At 38.4% G+C, this 24,184-nt stretch overlaps 1 protein-coding gene across 6 annotated transcripts in view; it reads left to right on the top strand.

Moving 5' to 3' along the window:
* The window catches only part of EPS15L1 (epidermal growth factor receptor pathway substrate 15 like 1), a 216,548-nt gene that overhangs the window by 3,503 nt on the left and 188,861 nt on the right, over positions 1-24,184 (top strand). For 3 of the 6 annotated variants that reach the window (XR_009725840.1, XM_061355855.1, XM_061355857.1), the window contains exons 2-22: positions 1,593-1,635; positions 1,854-1,939; positions 2,289-2,336; positions 3,040-3,135; positions 3,690-3,752; positions 4,672-4,797; positions 6,355-6,414; positions 6,742-6,978; positions 7,706-7,863; positions 8,245-8,401; positions 10,831-10,916; positions 11,226-11,298; positions 11,839-12,000; positions 12,823-13,020; positions 13,270-13,434; positions 14,959-15,085; positions 15,210-15,260; positions 15,634-15,770; positions 16,827-16,887; positions 17,243-17,325; positions 18,726-18,858. Coding sequence is in view for 5 of the 6 variants with exons in the window: in XM_061355855.1 (XP_061211839.1) it covers positions 1,593-1,635; positions 1,854-1,939; positions 2,289-2,336; positions 3,040-3,135; positions 3,690-3,752; positions 4,672-4,797; positions 6,355-6,414; positions 6,742-6,978; positions 7,706-7,863; positions 8,245-8,401; positions 10,831-10,916; positions 11,226-11,298; positions 11,839-12,000; positions 12,823-13,020; positions 13,270-13,434; positions 14,959-15,085; positions 15,210-15,260; positions 15,634-15,770; positions 16,827-16,887; positions 17,243-17,325; positions 18,726-18,858 (2,350 nt within the window). In the remaining variant the exon portion in view is untranslated. Of the gene's footprint in view, positions 1-1,592; positions 1,636-1,853; positions 1,940-2,288; positions 2,337-3,039; positions 3,136-3,689; positions 3,753-4,652; positions 4,798-6,354; positions 6,415-6,741; positions 6,979-7,705; positions 7,864-8,244; positions 8,402-10,830; positions 10,917-11,225; positions 11,299-11,838; positions 12,001-12,822; positions 13,021-13,269; positions 13,435-14,958; positions 15,086-15,209; positions 15,261-15,633; positions 15,771-16,826; positions 16,888-17,242; positions 17,326-18,725; positions 18,859-24,184 lie in introns of those variants that run through there. The other 3 variants (XM_061355856.1, XM_061355860.1, XM_061355859.1) reach the window with 3 other exon arrangements.

Genomic DNA, 24,184 nt, shown 5'->3' with positions numbered 1-24,184 from the left:
GTTTGGCTAAAACATACTAGGTTTTCTTCAGAGTTGGATATACTATTTCCTACTTCCACCTTTTCTCTGCATGATGTGTTTCCTGGTCTGGATAGGAACTCAGTGCTTATCTATGGTGATCATTTACAAGCCAGCAAAAAGATGAGTCAGGTTTATGAGTTCTCGTCACTGCTTGCTGCTTCTGAACTGTCCATCTTCTGGAAAAGCACGAGTTTCTAGAGGGTACTGATTGATGTTGGAGAATGCAGTGGCTTGTTTTGTTGATGGGTATAAGTAAATTTAAGATGTTTAGGAAACTCTTCTGAAAATGCATGTTTTTTCTAGCCAAGTAGAACTTTTGATCTTCAAAGAGTTGGTGTTTGCCTGTGTTTGGTTAATAGGGGTTAGTTATTTTGGATAGCACATTAAGATTTAGCATGTTCATTGTAAACTTACGGAAAGATTCCCTTTGTGTAAAATAAAATGTCATGCTCTGCATTGGTCTTTTATTTCATCATATTTCTGTCTCCCTTCCCCTCAGTGTAGGCAGAATATCTGAAAATCCATGTGGATGACCATTTGGGAGATGACATACCATTTGTAGGAATTAGTGCAGAGTAGTAGTTCGTCAGGTGTCTGACTTATGTCCTGTAGGTGGAGAGTAGTTGTCCCGAGCAGTTTCAACATCCCTGCATCTTGCTTGTTCACCTGTGTTTGTTTATTGGGTTGTTTGCCTGGGTTTTAAGGCCTTTGGTTGCTCTAGGGGGTGACTTGTTTGAGATGGGATTGTAGCGTTTTTGCTCTTGGCATCGAGGCTGGAGAGCAGTGTGGAGGTAGAACCTGTGTGTGGCTACAGCTCCTGTGCAGTTGTAGGAGGCAAGTGAGAAGATGGGTGTCAGGCTTCTGCCTTTCTTGGCATTGTTGTTCTCTTTTGCTTGGAACATTATGAAGAGGGAAAAGGAATCTGCTTGTTTAGTATCCCAGAAAGGCAGGGCCTAGCTTTGTGTCTGCTGCTTTGGTGTAATGCAGAGTAATCCTCAAAAAACATTGTCAGGGAATTGTGACATCCCTTAACTAACCATTCATTCTATTATGGTGTTTTTATTGTTTTAGTTTAAGATCCTGGTCCTGGAAATATATAAACACAGGCGTATTTTGATACCAGAGCTCTGTCTGTGTGTGTGTAATTGCCTGCTGAAAATACTCCATAAGTATAGGTACAACGCAGGAGATAAGTCAGCATTATGTTGAAATCTCTGCCTTTGTCGTGAGTAGTTCTCAAACTGTCATCTGAAATACCTTGGCAAATAGTTCAAAGGTGCTTTACAAAACCTTACTACCCTTTAGTGTTGTTCATTACAAATGCAGGTATGCTTGAATGCTGTTTAAGAGGTGACAGTAGTCTTTTGGTTGCAGGTTTTGAGGGATCACTGTTATCCACACTTAGATTTCAGGTGTCCAGTTAGGAACGCAGCAAATTAACATAACATTTTATGTTTGGAAGAATTAATACACAAAGTACTATACACTTCCCCCCCCATCAGTCCTGAAAGGTGACTTGTCTGTGACTGCAGTTTATTCTTTGTTTTCTTAACATCTCTCTTGTTTTTCAGTTTACTGGGAATCCATTATATGAAACTTACTACAAACAGGTAGGTTCTTTTAGAAAACTAAAGTGCCGTTTCCTCTTCCCCCAAATTTCCCTCTCTTTCCTTTCCCCATAGCAGTGCTAAGCTGCTGTAAATTCTCTCTGCTGAGTGCTAATGTGTGCTTGTGTAACTCCTTTTGACCTAGAGACAAGACATTTAATTTCTCGTCTCTGCTTTCATGACAGCCATGCTTCAATTGAATGTGAATTTTTATCTTTCAGGTAGATCCAGCATATACAGGCAGAGTTGGGGCAAATGAAGCTGCACTGTTCCTGAAAAAATCTGGTCTCTCTGATATTATCCTTGGAAAAGTAAGTTGAGGGAGTTAAATAGTGCTGTAATTATCCACACACTTGCTTGAGTGAAGCTAACATTGAGCAGAAGGGGTTTGCAGAAAGGAATTTGGTAGAACACTAATCAGAGCCATTCAACATTATGTAAACCGCAGATTGGTAATAGCTCCAAGGAATTGTTTTGAGTTTCTTAGGAATCTAAAAGGAAAAGATTGTCTTTTGTGTAACATTTTACTTGTTAACTTGGGAATTAGATAATTATATATCATAACTTGGAAGCTGCAACAAACACATCAGGGAGACATGCAGGATGAACTGCTAAGTTTTGTTTTAATACCACAATGGCTTTTATGTTGTATCCCCACAGATATGGGATTTGGCTGACCCAGAGGGTAAAGGATACTTAGATAAACAGGTAAATTAAATGTTCCTGCAGACCTCTTACATTGTCTTCCACAGATTAACCTTGTTTCAAGAAAATCCGGTTACCAGTAGGAGTTATTACCTATTTGTAGGTTTCTGTTTGCAAGGGGAGTTGGGTTTTTTGGTAGCACTGGTTACATCCAAATATATTGCTTAGTGAGGCTGCTGGAGCAGTTTGGATCTGATTTTCTGTCTCTCTTGTTTTCTAAATAATCCATATGGTGATATATAGATACATAGTCATAGGATCCCAAATACAAACTATGATTTTAAGGTCTGTTTTTTTAGAAGTCTTTTTTTTTGCATGAAAAAATACAACTAGCATCAGTAAAAATGGCTTGGAAGTTACTTGTAGATGAAATTGTTACTTGTAGGTGAATTTTTTTAAACACATTATTAGTTTTAAGAAAACTTGTTGCCATTTTTAATGTCAATAATTTGATTATGGGGAAGTCCTTAAAATGTACCTTTGAAGTTTTCTGCTCTGTGTTCCATGTTACTGCAAAGCTTTTCCTGAATCATCTTTAAAAACAGTGGGGTACTTGTCATTATGCAGTGGACTGAATGAGCCATACATCTGTTGTTTCTGTACTTTACTGAGTTGCACGTGTACAGTGTTAGTAAAAATCATTAATGGTTATTGGAGACTGATTTAGACTGGTTCCTTTTTTAACAGAAACCACTCATTTTTGTAGGGTTTCTATGTCGCATTGCGCCTTGTAGCATGTGCACAGAATGGCCATGATGTTAACCTGAGCAGTCTCAACTTGTCTGTGCCACCTCCTAAATTTGTAAGTAATATGCACCTAAATGTCTGTGTGTATTATAGGAGAACTAAGGCTTCAGTTGGAACACTGGAATAATCTTCTGTTTATAAATGCCAAACTGTTAACCTTAAGACCGTGGCTGCCATAGTCATGTCGCAGCAGAACTGCTGCTAGTTTAAATACAGTCAGCTTGCTCAGGAAGCTGGTGGAGCTAAACTCTACATTTATGAAAAAAGAAAAGGGGGGGAAGATCAATCTGGGGGTAGATTAACAGGAGTTTGTAGTAAAGGGCATGACGGCAGCTTTGCCTGTGTAGCTGTTGTGCTACCTCTGTCAGCTTGCTTTATTTCTGTGTTTGGGTACCTAATGCACCACATGTCCTTCTTGAAGTGCTGTGATAGTATAAATCAGTATGAGTTATTTTTTTATTTAGGTACATGTGCAGTCTTTTATGTTCATTTCAGTGCAGTTATGCCTCATGTCCATAAGCATCTCTTAAAGCAAGCAGTGAGGATTAGAGACAGAAGCGTAATTTATATGTATGTACATGTATAAATAAAAACTTCTTTGATTTTTAGCACGACACTAGCAGTCCTTTGCTGATCACCCCACCTTCAACAGAGACTCACTGGGCTGTTAGGGTAAGTGTAAAAGACAACACATTCCATCCATTCTTTAAAAGTAAATATTTCCTTTACCTGTAATTTTCCCAGTGAGAGTATACTGTAGCAAATAAACTTCCTATTTCAGAAGTCCTCCCTTTCTAATAACAGACTTTTGCACAATAGAGAACATTGAGCTGTAGCTTTATATTTGAAATAAGTATTAACCAAGCCTTTGGGAAGCCCTGGTGTGATGTTTCTAAGACACAATGAATTTTAATCTTCTGCCTGGATTTGCTCTGAAATCCTAGACACTTTCATATTTGTATAAAGGAGCCCCACTGAGAACAGCAAAGCATTTCACCAAATCCATCCTGAAGTATTAATTTAAAACTTGAGTTCATATGTTCTAATTAGTAGTCAATGATACACACAATGGATATCATCAGGGAAAAAAGGAGCTTTTCATACGTATGTGAGGATACTTGTATTTAGTTAATTTTTAAATGTGAGCAATTTCCAAAAGGTAGAAATTTAATAAAATAATTTTAATGCTGCCTTTTTTTTTTTTTTTTGCCTTTTTTGTTGTAGTTGCATGTTGCACTTTCAAGTGGGAAGCAAACTCTTGGGGAAGAATAGTGTTTAGCTCTACAGAGCTTGTCAAAGTTTGTTTAAAATCTGGTTAGCAGCGTTTTAATCAGAATGCATTGTCCTTTTAGAACACTATAGAAACACACCTTCCATGCTGCATGTTAAAATCTTTTAGCTGTCGTACCCTTAGCTTTGATTTCCAGCTCCATGGGTTTACATGTAAATACAGCATGGTGGCAGTTGCCAGAAAGCTTGGAAAGTTAGAATGAATACTTTACTGACCAGTCTTAATTTCTTGCAAGATCTCATTTTCAACACTCACACAGGCACACTTTTTTACTTATTCAGGCTATTTCTTACCAACTAGGTGGAAGAAAAAGCAAAGTTTGATGGTATTTTTGAAAGCCTTTTGCCAGTAAATGGTTTACTTTCAGGAGACAAAGTAAAACCAGTACTGATGAATTCAAAGCTACCTCTTGATATCCTAGGAAGGGTAAGTATGCTGTTTAGATTTAGCTATTCTCTATTTAGCTTCTTGCAGTTGCAATGTTAAATATTTAAATGTAATTTACCAACATGGATCAGGTTTTGGCTGTGGAATTATGTTGAGTGCATGCTATAATGCAAGAACAGTAAGTAGGTTTTGAAGTCTTCCACTTAGAAATAAGAATAACAGCATCAATTTGGGCCCTGGTGTAGGTTGGCTTCATTATCTCTGTATTCATTTTAAGAGCTGGAAATTTTTACTTAGGTTTTTTCAGAACAAGAAAAAGCTTTCTTAAACCATAATGGCTTTTATATCATATTCCACTGTTTTGTCATTTTTCCAAATACAAGGTAATAGACATACCGTTAAGTCTACCCACTGTTTGCAAAGGAGAACACTTTAAAACATCCTAGTTTATTGTAGCTGTCAAATTGTCAAGTAGTTTTCTTTTTTCATGTATATTTATAAATACTTCTGAGATGTGAGTTTAGTGCATCCACTGCATAGTTGCAAAGGAAGCAAACTTTAAAGTATTTTTTTGCGTCCATTTGAAGTATGTATTCTTTAGTGCTTTGCATATTGATAGGACTGAATACATTCTCTTTAAGAGCTGTATCTGTGTGTACTTTAATCTTCTCAGGAAGAGATGCCTCTTTCTCTGTATTATCTACAAAATCTAAATACAACTTGTTGTAATTCTGTACTTGAATATTGTGAAGTACTCGTCCTTGAAAGGCTTTGTATTTTATCTTGCTATTGTCATGCTAGAAATTTAGGAAGCTTTTTCCTGTTCCAGAAGAGTTGGCAGACGAGACAGGGGACTGAGGAAACGGGCAAAGGACTAATGAGCTAGCTTAAATTTGTACTGGGGTCCAAAGATAAAGCTGGGAGGAGAGTTCAGATGGTTGAGCCTTGGTCTTAATTCTCTGTCCACTCTGCTATACTGTCAACAAGTCATATTGATGATGAAACAGTGCTAGCTGATGGCTGAGTATTAGAGTACCCAAAGTTTTGTATCCTTCTAAATCTCCTGCAAGTTTTGTTGGCTGTACTTGACCTAATAATGAACTACAGTTGAGAGATGCTTAAATTCTCTGCTCTAAAAGATTCAGGGGGGTGGACAATTTTGTTTAGTTTTGCTTTTAACAAAAAATTAAGACTAAAAAATGAGGAATGCAATGCAAATTAGAAGCATATTGACTTCTCTAAAACACTTTCACTTCCTTGTAAGATAAATTTGGACAATCTGCTAACCCACACCTGCTGGACCATTCTGAAAGCCACCTCTGGGTGGTTTTAGTCAGCTTGATGGTTCCTTAACTGCAACATAGAAGGATGAAAATCCTGCCTGCGTTGCACCCAGAATTTGTTAGAGCCAGTGTTGATTCACACTGCCAGAAAACTAATCCAGCCTGTTAGCTAGGTCTAATGTAACTAAAGCAGTCTTCACCAAAACTCTGTTAGGAGTCTTTAGGGAGTATGCTCAATATGATGATGATTAACATCAAAAGCACGAAGTGTAACTTGTTCGCTAAATGATTTCTTGTATCATAATTGTTGTAGGTCTGGGATCTCAGTGATATTGATAAAGATGGTCACCTGGACAAGGATGAATTTGCTGTGGTAGGTTGCTTTACATTCTCCATTCAGTGTGTCTCTTAGAGCAGATTGCTCAGTTTTTACTCTCAAGAGCTTTGCAGCTTTCTCTGCTCCATTTGATTGTTCTAATCTAAATTGTTCATGTGGAGCTATTAAATAATCTTTCTCAGATGTGCTGACTCTTGCCTATGTCACCAAGATTAAACTTTTTGGAACTGAAAATGATCTGCTCTGGTTTGCATCTCTAATCTTACTGTCCTTGTTTTAGTAAGATTTAAATGACTGACACTGGAAAATCTTGTAGCTTTTCCTTCTAATTGTTAATGTTATCTGACCTTTTTGCCTTTGCAGGCAATGCATTTGGTATATAGAGCTCTCGAGAAAGAGCCAGTTCCTTCACTATTACCCCCTTCTCTCATACCACCTTCTAAAAGAAAGAAGACACCCATCTTTCCTGGTTCTGTTCCTGTTCTTCCTGCAAGTCCTCCACCGAAAGACAGCCTCCGCTCTACCCCATCTCATGGCAGTGGCAACAGTCTGCACAGCACAGAGAGTTTGTCTCCCAAGCCCAGCATTAAGCAAGCACAGGTACAAATCTTTTTTCTCTTTTTTAAAATCAGCAAACTGTAGGTAAAAATAAACCTGCTTTTTGATTTCTAGGTTGTTGTTGGATAATTTGGGTGGAGGGAATGAAATGAGAATGGAAAGTTGCGGAAGAGAAGCAAGTGAAGTTTAGTCAGTGACCGTGAGGTAGCAGATCTTATGGGGAATTTTCACTTTTCATCAAAAGTGAAAACATAGAAAGGTTTCACTCGTGTGTCTGCTTTAGTACCAAAGAAATCATAGAATCATAGGGTGGTTTGGGTTGGAAAGGACCTTAAGATCATCCAGTTCAAACCCCCTGCCATGGCCAAGGACATCTTCCGCTAGACCATGTTGCCCAAGGCTCTGTCCAGCCTGGCCTTAAACACTGCCAGGGATGGAGCATTTACCACTTCTTTGAGCAATCATTATTCTACCTACTAAAGCTGCTGTGTTATTAGCTCGAGGACTTAGTATGCTTAGTTGGTCCATATTTCTAAAGACTGAATGCTTTCTGAAGCATTCCAAAGCAAGAATGTTTATCAGTATTTATAATTCAGATAAAAAGGTATTAAGCTAAAACATTCATAGGAAAAGGGGAAATACCCACTTACCAGTTAGATTGGATTGTGCAAGATGTTCAGCACTTCTGACTCTGAATAATGTCACGTATACTTGGTGTGGTGATAAAGACTGTTTCCCTTCTCTTGAAAGACAAAACTTTGTTTTCCAGCCCTCTGTGAATTGGGTGGTACCAGTGTCTGAAAAGGTGCGATACGATGACATCTTCTTAAAAACAGACACAGACATGGATGGGTTTGTGAGTGGCCAAGAAGTAAAGGACATTTTTATGCATTCAGGTCTCTCTCAGAATCTCCTAGCACATATATGGTAAGAATTCCCTAGTAGCTCTATTTTCATAACCTGCTGGTCTGGGAAGTTGGATTATCTAGCCACAACTGTGATCATGGAAAAATAAGGGAGAAATCATTTCTCACTTTGCTTTTCTGGGAGGGGGGAATAGGTCAGTCTGTGAACTGTGGTTGTCTTTTTAAGTTCTAGGGCTCTAAATAGTTTCTCAGGGTAATGCTGTTCTATTCAGTTAATGCATGGCTAATAAAATACTGCTCTCTTTATGGAGCTCTCTCACTAGAATAAGCAAGCTCTGATGGAGCTTTCAAAAGGAAATTACATGTATATGTGTATTTTAGGCTTCTTGGTAGAGGAGAAATAAGCTTTTCTTGTTTATAAGTATGATCTATTTTTTACTAGGGCTTTGGCAGACACAAGACAGATGGGAAAGCTGAGCAAAGATCAGTTTGCATTAGCAATGTATCTCATCCAACAGAAGGTCAGTAAAGGGATTGATCCTCCACAAGTGTTGTCCCCAGAGATGGTCCCTCCCTCAGAGAGGAGCACTCCCATACAGGCAAGTCATTGATTATTTGTAGCTAATACTGAGCTTTTGTGCTTTGAAAGTAATGAGCTTTGAGGTTTTGTAGTATTATGGACAAAATTGCCTTTTTTTTCCTTTTCTCCTCTTGCAAAATTCTTTAACATTTGAAAATATATGTATTTTTTTTTAACACGAGACCGCGAGTAAAGAAAAATGCAGTAGAATATTCTATAAATAAAGGAATAATTGAAAATACTCCTTTGTTATAGAGAAAGGTTGGGTTTTTTTAACTTCAGGGAACTGTTTAAAGCTGGTTTAGTGAACTGTCCCCTCCTGTAAAATGTAAAATTAAATGGCTACATGAAGAGTGGTGACTTCTTAGTTTCTGGGAATTGGTGGTTGATTCATTCCTTGTAGCAAGATGGTCTGTAGTCCTATATCTTTCACTGTTAATACCATTTTTACTGGAGCATCTAATTTTTATTAACCCTGCTTTCTTCCTTTCCTCAATAGTGTGTTAGTGTATTTCTGAAACTTAAATGAATAAATCATAGAATCATGGAACGGTTTGGGTTGGAAAAGGACCTTAAGGTCATCCAGTTCCACCCCCCTGCCACAGGCAGGGACACCTCACACTAGAGCAGGTTGCTCCAAGCCCCATCCATCCTGGCTTTGGACACTGCCAGGGATGGAGCATTCACAACTTCTCTTGGGCAGCCTGTGCCAGTGCCTCACCACTGTCATAGTAAAGAATTTCTTCCTTATACCTAACCTAAATCTCCCCTTTTCAAGTTTGAACCCGTTACCCCTTGTCCTATTTCTGTCATGTCAATATATTCATCTTTTCTGTAAATTATGTAGTATTTTCCTTTACTTTTTTTGCTTTCCCTAACCATAAAGCTTTTGAGCTTCTAAATATATTTTAATGATTGCTGTTGCTCTGGTCCTTTTAAGGTTTTTCCTGTATCCTTTTTCTACAGACTCTGTCAGGTTACTTGGCCTCTGCAGGGACTGAGATCTCAACACTAACAGAAATGCGTCGTGTGAGTAATTGTAACATCCAAAAGAATGCGAACTGGTTAATGTACACTACTTTTAACTTGAATTGGTCTGTCAAGAAGTTTTCAGTGTTAGCATGTTAAAGCTATTCATGTACTAGTTCCCTGAAGCTGTGGGCAGTAAATATACATTGGTGTGAGAGCTTTAAGCTTTCCATTATTTTCAGTTCACTGTATTTTTTTCCCCCATCTAGCATGGTTTTAGCTGAATGTAATGTGGAATAAACTGTATGCTACTATGAACATAGCAGATCAGTTTTCTGTTCATGTGGAGCAATGAACTGTGGGATGATAACCAATGCAGCAGTTCATTTTAACTTACTTCCTAATCATATTGGATAACACCTTATTATCATCCTGCACAGCAGATAGTAGAGGTCTCTCAGCAAGTCAGTGTGTAGTCTGAAAATGTAAAGGTGATATTAGAAGCTTTTGATTTGCCAGCTTGAAGAATTAGTCTGGAATTGGTGTTGTTATTTAGGGTTATTCAGTGGCATATTAAGAAATACTCACCCAAAAGAGAGGACTTAATTAACTTAAGCTCTGTATTCACCTGTTGTTTCTGCACACCGATCGCATTTTGCTGTGCTATCTGTTTGTGGTTTGTTGGTTGGGTTTTTGGTGTTTTTAGAGTGTATAAAGCCAAACTTTCTGTGGTTATCACAGCCTCAGAGTGAACGGAGCAAGCAAACTGCACATGCTTCTTTTTAAAATGCTATTTAAAACTAGTAGGCCTCCTGATCTCTCACACACTGGCAGTGAGTTCAGTGGTGCAGGTTTTGCTCCATTGCAGTGATTATTTTTTTTCTTTCAAGGAACTAGCAGTCCTTTCTATAATAATGACAAATTTTGTACCACATGCTGAGATCTTTTCTTAATAACTCCCAATGACAACTTTCTTGCCTAAAAGTCAAGTGATACCCTCTGTGTCTTCCCTGATCCACACCTGCATGGCTGTAGGAATGACATGCAGGAAATCGGGTATACTTGCAGAAATTGGTTTTAATTTGTGCTAATTTTATTGCTAAAGAAGATTGTAATTTCAGTCTGATTTTGTTCAGTTCCCTGGAAGCTTTGCTTTTGACTATAGCAGAGCTGGGTTTTTTGGGTTTGAATTTTAATTCTGCCATTGCTTGCAGTTTATTCATTGACATTGTGCATGTACTTTCACTGCTACATGTTTCAACTGTCCCGTCTGTTGTATGGACACGGAGCATATTCTCCTGTCCCAAAGGTTGATCTATGTGATGTGTTTGGTGGTCGTTGCGTAATAATTTGACGTCTCCCAAAGAATTCTGCAGATGTATTTTATGAGGATTGTGTCCCACCTTTGTCCTCAGCCTTTCTAAAGGCATGTCTTCTGTAAGAACATGGTGTTTTAATAGACGGTTTCATTCTTAACAGGATAGTTCAAGTTCCGTTGGATCAGGCGAATTTACAGGCGTGAAGGAGCTGGATGATATTAGTCAAGAAATTGCACAGCTGCAGAGGTAATAGTTGTGGACTATTAAAAGAACTGTGGAGTAGGAGAAACACAGAATCATAGAGTGGGTTGGGTTGGAAAGGTCTTCCTTATGTCTAACCTGAGCTTCCCGTTTAACTTTAAACCTGTCACCACTTGTCCTATCATAAGCATAATTGATTTGTATGCACCTTTACTCATTTAAAGACTATATCGGAATATGGGCTGGCATTTTTGGCTGTATGGTGTTTGCAGAATAATATTTAATTGATGTTTGCATATGCATGTGTGTGTTGCATTATTTAATCATGAATACATGTGCTTGTTTATCTTACAGAGAAAAATACTCATTAGAGCAGGACATTAGGGAAAAAGAAGAATCAATCAGACAGAAATCCAACGAAGTCCAGGTAAAAACTCACCATATCATTAGTATTTCTCACTTAAATCTAAAATAAGATACAGGAAGTTAAGCATTCTTTCTTCCATCTTGCCTTGTTTTGCTTCTGGGCAAGTCTTTCCTTCTTTCATGTGATTCTCCTTTAACTCACAATAAAATCCTTATTTTCCTGATATCCATCAGAAATGTTTTGTCCAGATGCTGCTTAATATAAACAGGAGATGTTACATGAACAGTTTGAAATGTCTATTCTGTTAGTGCTTGATTAAAATTAATCTGGGAAATCACTGGTCAAAGAGTATTGGTTTTGATAATTAGGATAGTTCCATTACATGTGCTCTGTGCCACAGTCTCTCTTCCATCTCGTGAGCACTGATTTGTTTCTGGCTGTCTCATAAAAGTTCCCACAGAAACAAAAACATACACATGCAGGGAATAGCCTATATAACATAGAAAATCTTTTACATTTTGCTAGCCTGTTTGTCTGTGGTTGATCATTCCTGTAAGACAGCTGCTAAATACAAATTACAAACTGTGGAATTTTCCTCAGGAGCTGCAAAATGATTTAGATAGGGAGACAAGTAACCTGCAGGAGCTGGAGGCTCAGAAACAGGATGCTCAAGACCGCCTGGATGAAATGGACCAGCAGAAAGCCAAACTAAAAGATATGCTGAATGATGTGAGGCAGAAGTGCCAGGAAGAAACACAGGTGGTGAGTGTACGTTAATTCTGGACATGCTTAAGAGTCTTTTGTTGAAGGAGATTCTATTTAGTGGATAACCTTGCTTGGTTTGTTCATTTTTACCATAAATGGCCATTTCAACGCTAACACAGGGGTCCAAGAAAGGATTTTGCTAGCCTAAATACCTTTCTCGGTGGTCATAAATGGGGGACTGAAGCAGAATATCTCCAGGAGTCCCCTTCTACTTAAATGGTTATTGCTCTGTGAATATATGAAAGATTTATTCAACCTAATAGGGTAGCTGAGAAGCATTAATGCTGACCTCTAGGACAGTCCATGGGCAGTGGTGCAGATTTTGGTCACTGTGAACCTCATCAGTGTTCTAAAGTAGGTTTTCAGGGGGATAGAATTGCCCATGTAGCTAGCCTGTTTTCTTAACGTAGAAACTTCGTGTATAAGGTCATGTAAGAAGGTATAAAAGGAGAGCTGTATGCAACTGAGTAATTTTAACTCATTATTGGAGTTAAAAATCACCTTTATAATACTTGGTAAATGTTTGAATGGAAAAGGAACTAAGTTCTGAAAATTACAAAGTAACCACCTAAGAAACACCTTTTAGTTACCTTTGTAATCAGGGTGGTATTTCTGTGATTTAAAATATTAGTATTTCTTGCTGTTATTGAATGTCTTTTGTGCTTTTATCAAGGATTGCATGCAGTTCTTCATATTAAGTTCTTGTTACCTTCCTTAGCAGTTGATAGGTTGCTTTACAAGTTTCTGTTACAGATTCGTAATTTACTGAGTTACATTTATTTCAAATTTCACTCTGATTTTTATAACGTTTTGTTTCAGATTTCATCACTAAAAATGCAGATTCAGTCTCAGGAATCAGATTTAAAATTACAGGAAGATGACCTTAATAGAGCAAAAGCAGAGCTGAATCGCCTCCAGCAAGAAGAGACTCAGCTAGAGCAGAGTATCCAGGCTGGAAAAGTGCAGCTTGAAACAATAATCAAATCTTTAAAATCAACACAGGAAGAAATAAACCAGGTATTCATTGTAGTTTAAACTTTTTTTCGCTTCTTGAAAGGCTAAGAGTCGAGCATCACCTAGAAAGGTTATGAAGAAGAATACTGGCTCATGAAATAAGCCTTTTTGGTGCTCAGTGGGTGAATTTCCATTGTAACTCAGGGAATGTTCAGCTCTGGGGAGGAGGGAAATGCAACCAGGTTTAACAAGAATGTGAGAATGACAGTGTTATTGAGTACATAACAGACTAAAGTGGTTTTCATTGCTTAGGCAAGAAGTAAACTTTCTCAACTTCAAGAGAGTCATCAAGAAGTCAGTAAGAGTATAGAAGAATATAATGAAGCTCTCAATGGGATTCATGGTGGCAGCCTGACGAATTTGGCAGACATAAGTGAAGGCCTTGGGCAGACAGAAAGAAACAATTACGGAGCTATGGTAAAAGCCTAAAGAACTGCTGTTGTTTGGTGTTTTCTACAATAATTAGGTTTGTGACTTGCACCTAACCTGAAATAGTGAAGATGTGTGTTTAGTTAGCTTTTCATATGTTAACAAATACCATGACCCCTGCAAGGCAGCAATCTTCAGTGCAAGGCAGTCCAAAGATTTCAATGCTGGTGGAAAACCTGATTTTTAAGCTTTGGATTAGGTCTTGTGCTATGATTTTGTGCCTGTGTAGCTGTAATGGTATGGATATGGAAACAAAAAGAAAAGGTCACATTAACCCTTGATAAGTAACCTGTCACATCCTTAGTCTCAGGAGGTAGGACTTTGTTTTTACAGATAAAGTGTAATAAAATGCTCAGCAGAAGAAAAGTAGGTTAGAAACAATAATACATTGAGAGGCATGGTTTAAAACACTTAGGTGCTTAGTTTCTGTGCTCGCAGGGCTTGCATAAACATTTATGTTTAATTTCCAGTAGAAACTTCCAGATGTTTCTCTTACTTGCAAAACCTAAGAATCACTTACTGGAAGAAAACTCCAGTACATGTTCGTAGTAAATGTTTTAAACCCTCATGCCCCTTCCTGTTTCTTAACTCTTCCTTCCTCTTCCTCCTCTCCCCACCTCCCTCCACTGTTCTGAGAAGTATTAGACTTCTTCCTTTGCATCTTGTAAAGGGATGAGGAAATACCATGTCTTTCTAGTACTGGGAGCAGTGTAAGCGGGTGGTTGTTACTAGGTGTTTGTGTTGGTGTTGAATGGCTTTGTCAATGGAGCCCAGTTGTACAGGTGCTGCAGGCGCGTATGGCTACTGGAGCAAGGACTGGTTTCATCAGAGACCCAAACCAGGCACAAGACAGGGGTATCATGGCAAATGAATGCAGTGAAGAGGTTTCATAACTTTAATTTGCTGTTTGTTTGTGCAGGCTGCATTTTTGTAACTTGTCAAAGCTGGAGGCTTGGCTTCTGCTGACAAACCTCTCATGAAGTGGTGGGGGTGACACTCCTCCTGCCATGTAATACTTTGTACCATGAAATCAGTACTTGGACCATTGAGTTCAAGAATGAGCTAACAAGAAGAAACCTTAACTTCTCAGTAGTAGTATCATGTATTTGAAGTCTACAAATGCTTTGTGTATCCTTTTAAACAACTCTCTTTACCTGAAGCTGAGCTGCAAAATAACTGGGAGAGAAAAATGTTTTGGTAGTGCAGTGGTTGGGGTTTGGTTTTGGTATTTAAGTATTTCAGAATTGAACATAGTAATACGGGCAACAGTTTAACCTTTTATTGTTGCATGTATTGGCTATACAACACCTTTTGATGTTCTGTGTAGCCTCAGGTCCCGTATTTCTTTCTATGGTGTAATTATTTCTACTTAAAAGCCCCTTACTCAGAAAGTTCTTTAGGAAGTGATTATTAAGATCTGTACAGGAACCAAGATAACATAAAATTTCTCCTGGGTAACTGAGCATTTTTATAATGGGAAGTTGCTGTAATGTTTCTCCTCTTATTTTTTAGGATGATCCATTTAAGAATAAAGCCTTGATGTTTACCAATAATACACAAGAACTGCATACAGACCCATTCCAGTCAGAAGATCCTTTCAAATCGGATCCATTTAAGGGAGCAGACCCTTTCAAAGGCAGTAAGTGACCAGTGGCTCTCCTGAGACCTTGAAGATCACTTTTTTTGAGTAAATGATCTTTTCAGAAAGTTTAATCATCTTGCTAAATAGTGGATAAAACAACTGATTTTTCTATTCTGCATAGGTGACCCATTCCAGCATGATCCTTTTGCAGAGCAACCACCTGCTCCAGCAGGTAATGGCCCTTCTGAAGACAAGACAGATATGATATAAACAATTTATAGCCAAACACTAGGATTTCCAAGGTTTTCCTGGCTTCAGATTTTTGGTTTGCATGTGGGGAACATAGAAACCTGATAGGGTGTGTGAGTGATTCAGGATCAATGTCAATAACGTGCATGTAACTCTTTAGTTCCATAACCTTAATATCAAACATGTACCTGTTCAAACTTAGTAAATATCCTGTTATCTGGGAGTTTATCAGATTTATCAAATTGTTGTGTGGTTTGATAAGAAAAATCCCATCAGTGAGTATGAGGTCAAATGTAGAATGATTCGTTATGGACACAGTACATGCTGTATCTACTTACCTTTTCATACACTCCTAGATCCATTTGGAGGTGATCCATTTAAGGAAAGTGACCCATTTCGTAGTTCTGCCCCTGAGGATTTCTTCAAGAAGCAGGTGAAGAGCGACCCATTTACCTCAGATCCATTCACAAAACCCCCCACTTTACCCTCAAAGGTCAGTAATTTCTCAATCTACACAAAATAACTTCTTTACTGTTTCCAAGCTTATTGTCTGAAAGGAACAAAATACCACAAAATACTTTTCTCCTAACTGCTGAAGTATCGTGAATTCCATCCTTAAAATTGAAGTATGGATTGTTAAGGCAATCAGCAGTTTGTTCTCTCCAGTTCCATGATAACATTGTCTGTTCACCGTGAAGATACAATTAGGTGGATATTTCTTTTCTCTGTTGGGAATTTCAAGCTGCCAGCACCCACTCATTCACACCATTACCTCCATTCCATCGCTGTTTCTGTTTGTGCAGTCAGATAGTGAATTGGATCGAGGAATTGGTCTGGCTAAAGAATTACTGAGCCACCAACGGACAATAGAGCCAACAGAGTGGAAGGACTGCATAGAACACGTTTGTCAAATGTATAGTCGCAGTTCTTAAGCTGTCCTTATGAGTAGGGGTTTGGCTGTTTTGGGGGGTGGGTATGGATTTTTGTTTTGTTGTTTAATCCTTTCCCTCACCCTTCCTTATGGCATTTATTGACTGTTGCCACCCAGGCGTTAGAACACTATTGCAGTGTCAGTTAGTGGGAGGTTAGTTTGTCTTCAGTACAGGTTTGTACTTAGATAACAGCAGACTTTTCAAACTGAAGAGCAACTGTAAACACCATCAGTTTAAAAAGAAGCAATATACAGACTCTGAATTAACAGTAATGTATATGCCTGACCTGAATATTCAGTCTCTTTTGCTTGAAGACTGAATACTTCTGGGATTTATTTCTTATTTTGCCCTGGTAGTTGGTATCTCTTGTATTTCAGCATGATACACTTTTCACTTTAATGTGTTTTGCTTGGAGGTACTTGGTGTTTTTTTCAAGGCCATCAATAGCCAAATGCACTAATAATGCAAATATCATGTTATCAGTTGATGATTTTATCCTGCTTATGTGTCCACTTAACAGAGTGGTCTGAAATAGGAAATAATGCAAGAGATTTTGATATGCATAAAAAGACAAGTGCACAGCAGAACAATAATTGTGTATATCTGTTCTTATCTAGCCTGACCCTTTTGAAAGCAGTGATCCTTTTACATCTTCCAGTATCTCTTCAAATGGTCCAGGTAAGAAGAAAAAATTTCCTCTTGAAGATGAATAAAGAGGTATCTCTTTGTGAAAGAAGAATCAAATGTTAAAGTTGAGACTAAAGAAAGTGAGACTGTTGGCAAATATCCTTTCAGTCCTTTTATGGATTATGAAGATTAAGTCTTCATATACACTCCCCCCACCCCACCCCAGCTGGTAGAAAACTTTGTTTTATGGAATTCTCTTTTAACATCTCATGCCCGGTCAAAATGCAAGTGTTTCTGAATCACCTGCCTAGTTTTGTACTTCACTGGCACCAAGCATTCTTCATAACTCTTGTTTTAAATATTTTAAATAACTTTGTTTTTTTTCTTTTCCCTGTATCTGTTTCAGATCCATTTGGAACACTGGATCCATTTGGAAGTGGCACTTTCAGTAGTGGTGAGGGATTTGCAGACTTCAGTCAGATGTCAAAGGTAAAGGTTACAAGGAAAGCAGCTGTCCTTTTAAAAATATATCTACAGATACTTTTTTGACTGTAACTTTTCACTGAGAGCCCACTTTTGTTAAGCTTTTTCCAATCAGCCTCTCCAGTTACTTAGCAAAGCATTTTCCATCCATCTCAGATATGGCAACCAAGACTGGTAGATTTAGCAGGGATAAATTAACTTTTCACAAACACTTTCAAATCCAGAGAAGCATAACTTCTAGTTTTCACCTGTAAGGAAAGGTGGTTGTTCCAGATATTAATACACCTCAGTGTCCAACCTTCCTCTGAACTCCTGAAGTCTTCAGGATCGTATCTTCTTAGATACTTTATCTCTCATCATATCCCAGTTTGTTCTTCAACTTCTCCATGAGTACAAGGACCCAGAGGAAGGTGGACAGCATAGTGTGCTCAGCTTTCATGGCTCTTAATAGAATTGCTGTTTACTTGGCTTCTTCATATAAAATGGGTATATAGGGTGTTTGAAATAGAACTGGGTCCTTATCCCTCCTCGTCTGCATCAGTCACACTTGGCTTTCTGAGATGGAGTTTGGAATTGACAATTGACATCAATTGCCCAACTTTTTACACTTGGTTCCACAGTAACACTTGAACATCGTAGGGTAAATGTCAATTACAAAACAGATTATCACATCCCTTTCACTACTTAAACTTTGTGTATTCTAACATTTTTCCTGTTTCTGTGGGGGTTTTAGTTCTCCGCTAGGTGGCAACAGCCTTTACAAATATTGATGTGTTTGACGAGTTCGTAGTTCTGGCAAAAGTCTTCCTTTCCTTTAGCTTTGCCCACAAAATTCCTCTTTCCGCATTTCAGAGTGCTAAATTTCTTTGCATGGCATAATTTGCTGTGCCTTGGTCAATCAGTAGAAGTACTTTTGAAGAGCCAGCTGCAAATAGGCAATGTTAAACATATGGGTTTGGAATTTTCCCTGAGCTTTACAAAAAAGACAAATAACTGTGTGTAACTTAAGAAAAGCTTGGCAAAAACCCTATCCATTCTGCATTTGACTGTGTTTTTCCAGTTGCTGTCATGGTTCTGTTTATCAGAGTGAAGGCCAGCTTGTAGTATGACTGTTCATTGCCAAAACTACTTTTTACTAAAAGTAGTTTTACTTTCTTTTCTTTTTCACATCAGTTTTTTTGCTAGGACAGAAAGTTCTAGAATTACTTGTGTGAGTAAGAGTGTAAGTACTTGTGAATGTTAATAAAACCCTAACACCTCTCTCAGTGGGCATTTGTTCTTACACCACTGACACAATTCTGTGCATATGTTCTTATTTTTTGAACTTCATGCTTTTACTTCTGGCTTTCATGAAACAACAAATGTCCTACAATGTGCTTACATGCTTTTCTTTTTCTCTCATGTAGTCGGTAGCTTCAGACCCCTTTGCTTCCTCTTTTGGAGGGGTGGGATTCTCAGATGACCCCTTCAAAAGCAAATCAGACACACCAGCATTGCCACCGAAGAAAAATGTCCCTCCACGACCCAAGCCACCCAGTGGTAAGAAGGTTTTCCTTTTTTAATGCAATTTATCCCAGTTTCTGTACATTGTTGGACATAAGGACAAGTTGACAATCTTCTACCTCATTATCTTATATTTCAGCCATGGAAGAGGAAGTATGAGATTATCAATAAAGTGGCAGAAATTGTCAGTAAACCAAACTGGAATTCTTCAGTCTGGAAAACATGATATGGGAGTGATAGAACAACTCTGTAAAATCAGTAGTGGCAGGGAAATATGCAGAGCGTGGAAAAAGTGTCTTTATGCAAGTGGGCAAGAAATGAGATTAGTAAGTGGCACCTTCAGAAGGAACAGAGGTTTGTTTTTATACAGTACTTAAATTTAGGGTTTGCTTTTTTTTTTTATTCCCCTGAGAATATGGTGAATGCAAAAAAGTTTAAATGGGCTGAAAAATGAGCTAGATAATTCTTAGAAGAAAAATCCAGCAGGGGCATCAGGGTCTACCAAACACCAAAATACTCTTTCTGGATCCTGTCTTGCTGAATGCCTGCACTTAGGCAGGTGCAAGAATAGTCTGAAGTATGGCTGTATCAGTACCTTGTTTTGGTGTTCTTCCTGAGGCATTTCCCACTAGATCCTAACAAGAACAGGGTACAGGGCTAGATAGACCTGTCCTGCTCTGTCCAGGTGTGATCATTCTTGCATTCATGCATTGCTGCATTAATGAAATACAAAACACTGTATGAATATATGGCTTGTTCCTGCTGCAAGTCCATCATGTGTGGAAGTTTTTAGGTAGGAATGTCCTGAATTGAAAAGAAGATCTCTCTCCGTGGAGATTCAGCTTCCACCTATTTGCCCTCCCTAGAGCTGATTTTCAAAATATGCACGTACCAGTGAAACTGTTTTGAGAACTGAAGCCACTTCGAGCTCTTAGTTTCAAGTCTCCTTTTAGCAAGAGTGGTGTAGTTCTGTAACCTATAGCAGTGAACATTCAGTTGCCTCAAAAAAAGCAACAACCCCAGCGTGCTGGTCAGCATCCAGTATTCTTATGTATCCAGTGCCAGTGTTAAGAAGCATAATACAAAGAAAACAGTGCCATTATTAATGTTTCCCTGTCTAAATGTGTGGATTGTCTACCTTTCTGCTGTTGCATTTTGGAGCAAAGCATGCACCCTGCAGCCATCCTGGTAATAAAACAACAGGTATCTGGTTGGTTCTGCAGACCAGTTGTGCTAGAGCTAGCTCCTTGGATAATGTCAAAAATGCTTTCTGTTCCTGGAGTATCCTGTCATTAACTATCCCATAGGTTGAGCCAAGGTTTGGAATGTATTACTTAATACTGTAAACTTCAAAGCAGGTCATTGCAGCAGGATTAGTTTGTTCCTATTGTTATGGTTTTACTGCTGATGATACACACAAAACCCCTGAAATCACATGCTGAGGTTCTGCATAGGTGAGTATTGATGGAAATTGTTCAGGGAATGCTCTAGGATTGTTCTTGAAGCCTGTCCACTGCTTGCTTTGTGTAGATAGTTTCTACTCTTGAGATACTAGAGAGCCTTTAGTAATTAAAAGAATACCTAACATGTAATGTTGGTAAATATCAACTAATAGGACATAAATTAATAAAAGCAGAATTTAGAAGCTGAAGGAAAACTTTGCCATTGTGGATGATGGTTTTCTTTCTTTGGTTTTCAAGGAAAGCTGTAAGTGGATCTTTTGAAGAAAAGCCTACATGAAATAATGTAGTGTTTAAAGGACCTGTATGACGTTGAATGAGTCAAACAAGTACTAAATACACCTATATTATCTCTTTCATGTGGTTTCTTTCTGTTTCTTGTTCGAAACATGATAATTCCTAGCAAATACAAGATAACAGTAGCAGCAAATGTGAGAAGTACATGCTGTAGTATTGACTCCTCTACAGAGGGGTTTTTGGATTTATGCCTCTCCATTCCACTTTGGTACGTAGTGAGGAATTTTGGAGAACCTTTGGCTTTACTGATTTGCTTTTCATTTAGACGTGTGCACTCAGCCTTTAATCAGCCTTTTTAAAACACTCTTTAAAATGTGCACCTTCCCCTCTTCTGGGAGACACAGTATTTGTGAGGTTCCGCTGCTCTACCAAAACCAAATGTTGTTATGATAAAATAGACTAAGGAGGAAACAAAGCAGGGTTTTTTTAAAGCAAATGAGCCTCATGTGCTTATGCAGTTATACTCCTCCCTTCCTTCCACAACTAAAGCAATCTTCAGTGGTTACTTAAAGCATGAGAAATTATATAGTAATACAGTGCGATTCTAGCAAAAGATACAGGGGTACAAGTGAACGTTGGAAATAGGAAAGCTGCTCAGAAAACAACCAACAGACAAGAAACTTCCGTTGTTTCTTACCCTTGTCATTGGTCTATTTAATTAAAAAACAAGTAGGTGATAATGATCTTGCTGAAGGATGAATAAATGCTACTTAGTACCAGGCAAATCTGTAGCTGGCCTTTCTGTTGGGGGCTCCTGCTCTCTTTAGTAAAACTGTTCTTTCTGTTGAGGGGGATTTTTAATAGTGAAAAGCACTTGAATGGTTTGCTTGCATTTTGTTAGGGAGGTGTATATATATATATATATACTCAAGTAGAAAATACTAATTTTTGCAGAGCGTTGAGAGCTGTCTGATTTTCCAAGTTAACTGGGGGGGAACTAACAAAATCCGCCAGGGATTGTTCCTGATTCATTGCTTTTCTGTTTGCAGTGTTTTAGCAGGTACATGAAAGGCAAGCATTGTCTGACCAAGCCATCAAGGTATCGCAGGGTGTCCTGGCTGAGCAGGATGGACCCATCTTGCCCATATGACTTTGTGTTGTCCAGATGAACAAGGAGTTTTGCATCAGGTCTTGTTTCTTCACAAGGACCAAGGCAGAGCAGGCCTTTGGAAGTGAACACAGGGCTGGGGAAACACTTCAGCCAGAGACTGGTTACCATTTACTGCAGGTCAGATCAAAAGGCCCCTTCAGATGTAGCTTGAAAAACCTCTAAAATGAATACATAGTTCAGATCAGCTGCTCTCATAGAAAGGCTTGGAGACAGTCTTCATACCATGCTTAAGGGAACTTTTCTGCTACTGCCAGCTTTGTCAGGAGCAGGGTTGCAGTGGGTAACCATAGTCTGGCCTTATAAATCCTGACCTGTTTGCTGGCTGCTTGTGAAGATTGGTTGGTTAGTTTGGTTTTAGTCGGTGTTTGACTTTTTCAAAACTTGGACACTGAGAAGCAGCTATGATCTGCTGCCTCTGTGAGCAAATACTTCAGTTCACAGCTGTCTGTGGTTGTTACTCTCTGGCAAAGATGGCAAACACTTGCTGTGTGGCATGGATTAGACATCCCTGAGATTCATCTCTTTCCCTTCTCAAAAACTCAAGAGAAGGGATGACAATCATGAGATTATTTCTGTAAAGCTGTATCTTAAACTGAATTATTACTTGTCCTGCTCTTCATAAATCATTTTCCTTCTTTCTCATTTGTTTTTGAACCAAAGTCTTTCAAGATCTTTCAGATGTTACAAAGTCTTCAACTGATCCTTGTTTGGACCAAAAGAAATTTCATGTCTTTTTCTGATGAAATGCTCTCTTGCAAATTCTCCAGTGTCACTATTTAAAGGTAAAGTGCATAATCTTTAAAGAGAATTGAAGGCAGGCTAATAAATCAGTGAATAAAAATAGAGAATGACAGGAAGGTGTTTCAGAAGCAGTAAGCCTGGACACCAGTGTACATCAGAGCTCCAACATACCTGTTACATGCAAAGATCTGAAAAATCACTGTCTCTGTCCCTTACCCTGGTTTAAGTTTCTCCTTTTAGGTTGAGAAAGGTCAGCTAAGAAACAGCTTTTTAGCAGTTCTGCCTAGACTGTGCTAATAAAAATCCCCAAGGGTGTGTGTGCATGTTCTTTCTCTTCAGGAATGCATTCGTAGTCCATGAAGTTCCTAATGGACATCGGGTTTTATACAGCTCCCCTGGGACTTGGCTGGAGTAATCTGATGTTCACCAGGTGGAACTGGAGAACCTGAGGGCTTCTTGAGAGAAAAGTGGGAGGTTTTCTGTATTTATTGATGGTGTATCTTGAATAATGCTCAAAAAGCACTGAAAAAAAAGAAAATTAGCTATAAAGAGGCCTGTGCTTTGCATAATGGGCTGTGATAAATAGAAAACAAGACAAATGACTTGCATTAATGAAACTAATAGTAGTGTATACTGATAGGCTTAAGCACAGGTGCCCTGTGACAGAGATCTCAGTTCCACTGCAAACAATTTTCTCAAGCTTTCCTAAAACATGGCTAAGCCTTTGTAAGTACATTTTCTCCTCTGTCCTAGAGCACTTGTGGTGCTTAGCACTGCTGAACTTCTGCTTGCTTCATATTTCTTGGGGTTTGTAAGACTTCTGTGTCATTATGAATCAAGAAGCCTGAAAGAGGCGATAACACTGAAACCTGTCAGTTAAAATGGGTCCTGTAGGTTCTCACAGGTTAACAATTATGTTTTCAGCCCTGAGCTGCAGATAGGAATCAGTCAGAGCTCACCGCTAACTAGTTTCTAGGTAAAAGTTGTTGATTACAAAAAGAGAGAAACAGATTTTTTTTTTCCTCTTTTTTCTTTTTTTTTTTTTCTCTTTTTTTTTAAAGTGCAGGAAGTTGCTGTGTGGGTGTCAGTGATTGGGTTATAAGTAAAATTCAATGCTCTAGTGCTTTGATCGTGGGACCTACTGCTTTTGCCCCACCCTTACCACTTCCTTTAAGTGCAGCACCATGCATTCCACATTGCGGTTATAACAGTACTGTTAACCAGTGATATTAGTGGAAGAACCTTCACCACTAACCAGTGTGTAACCTTCAACCTCTTCTAAATTTTTATTGCTTGCTTATAGCGGTTTTGACCTTTTTAACCTTGAAAGAATAAAAGTCCTGAAAGCCCAAGAAGATGACACCTTTTGTGCTTTCTTCCTGCAGATTATTTAATAAAACAAATTATTTTGTCACTCCAGCTTTGTATTTTAGCCTGTGCAAATGTTACAATTTACACTTAAATGTCACAATTTACACTTAAATACATTGTATATTACTAGCAAATAGAGGGGGTGGGTATTGTATTTATAGTGAACTTCAGTGCTACATGCTTTTAAAAATCAAGTTTTTCTTTGGTTTGCTAATAGCTGATGTAGCTTGGAATTCAAAGCACTACATATTGAATTCAACCTGTATAAGAGAGAAATTAGTGGATTTTTTCAGCTGCTATTCAAAATAGAGGGATTAAAATAAATTCTATGGGGAAATTACTGCAGGCTGCAGGCAGGGAGTTTGTGAAAGAACTTTGGGGT

Source organism: Neopsephotus bourkii, unplaced genomic scaffold, assembly GCF_033783945.1.
Source record: "Neopsephotus bourkii isolate Nb327-2 ecotype Australia unplaced genomic scaffold, CSIRO-AGI_Nbou_v1 NB_838, whole genome shotgun sequence".
NCBI classification, from domain to species: Eukaryota; Metazoa; Chordata; class Aves; order Psittaciformes; family Psittacidae; genus Neopsephotus; species Neopsephotus bourkii.
Note: the sequence above shows the minus strand (reverse complement) of the source record. Positions and strands in the feature narration are given on the sequence as shown.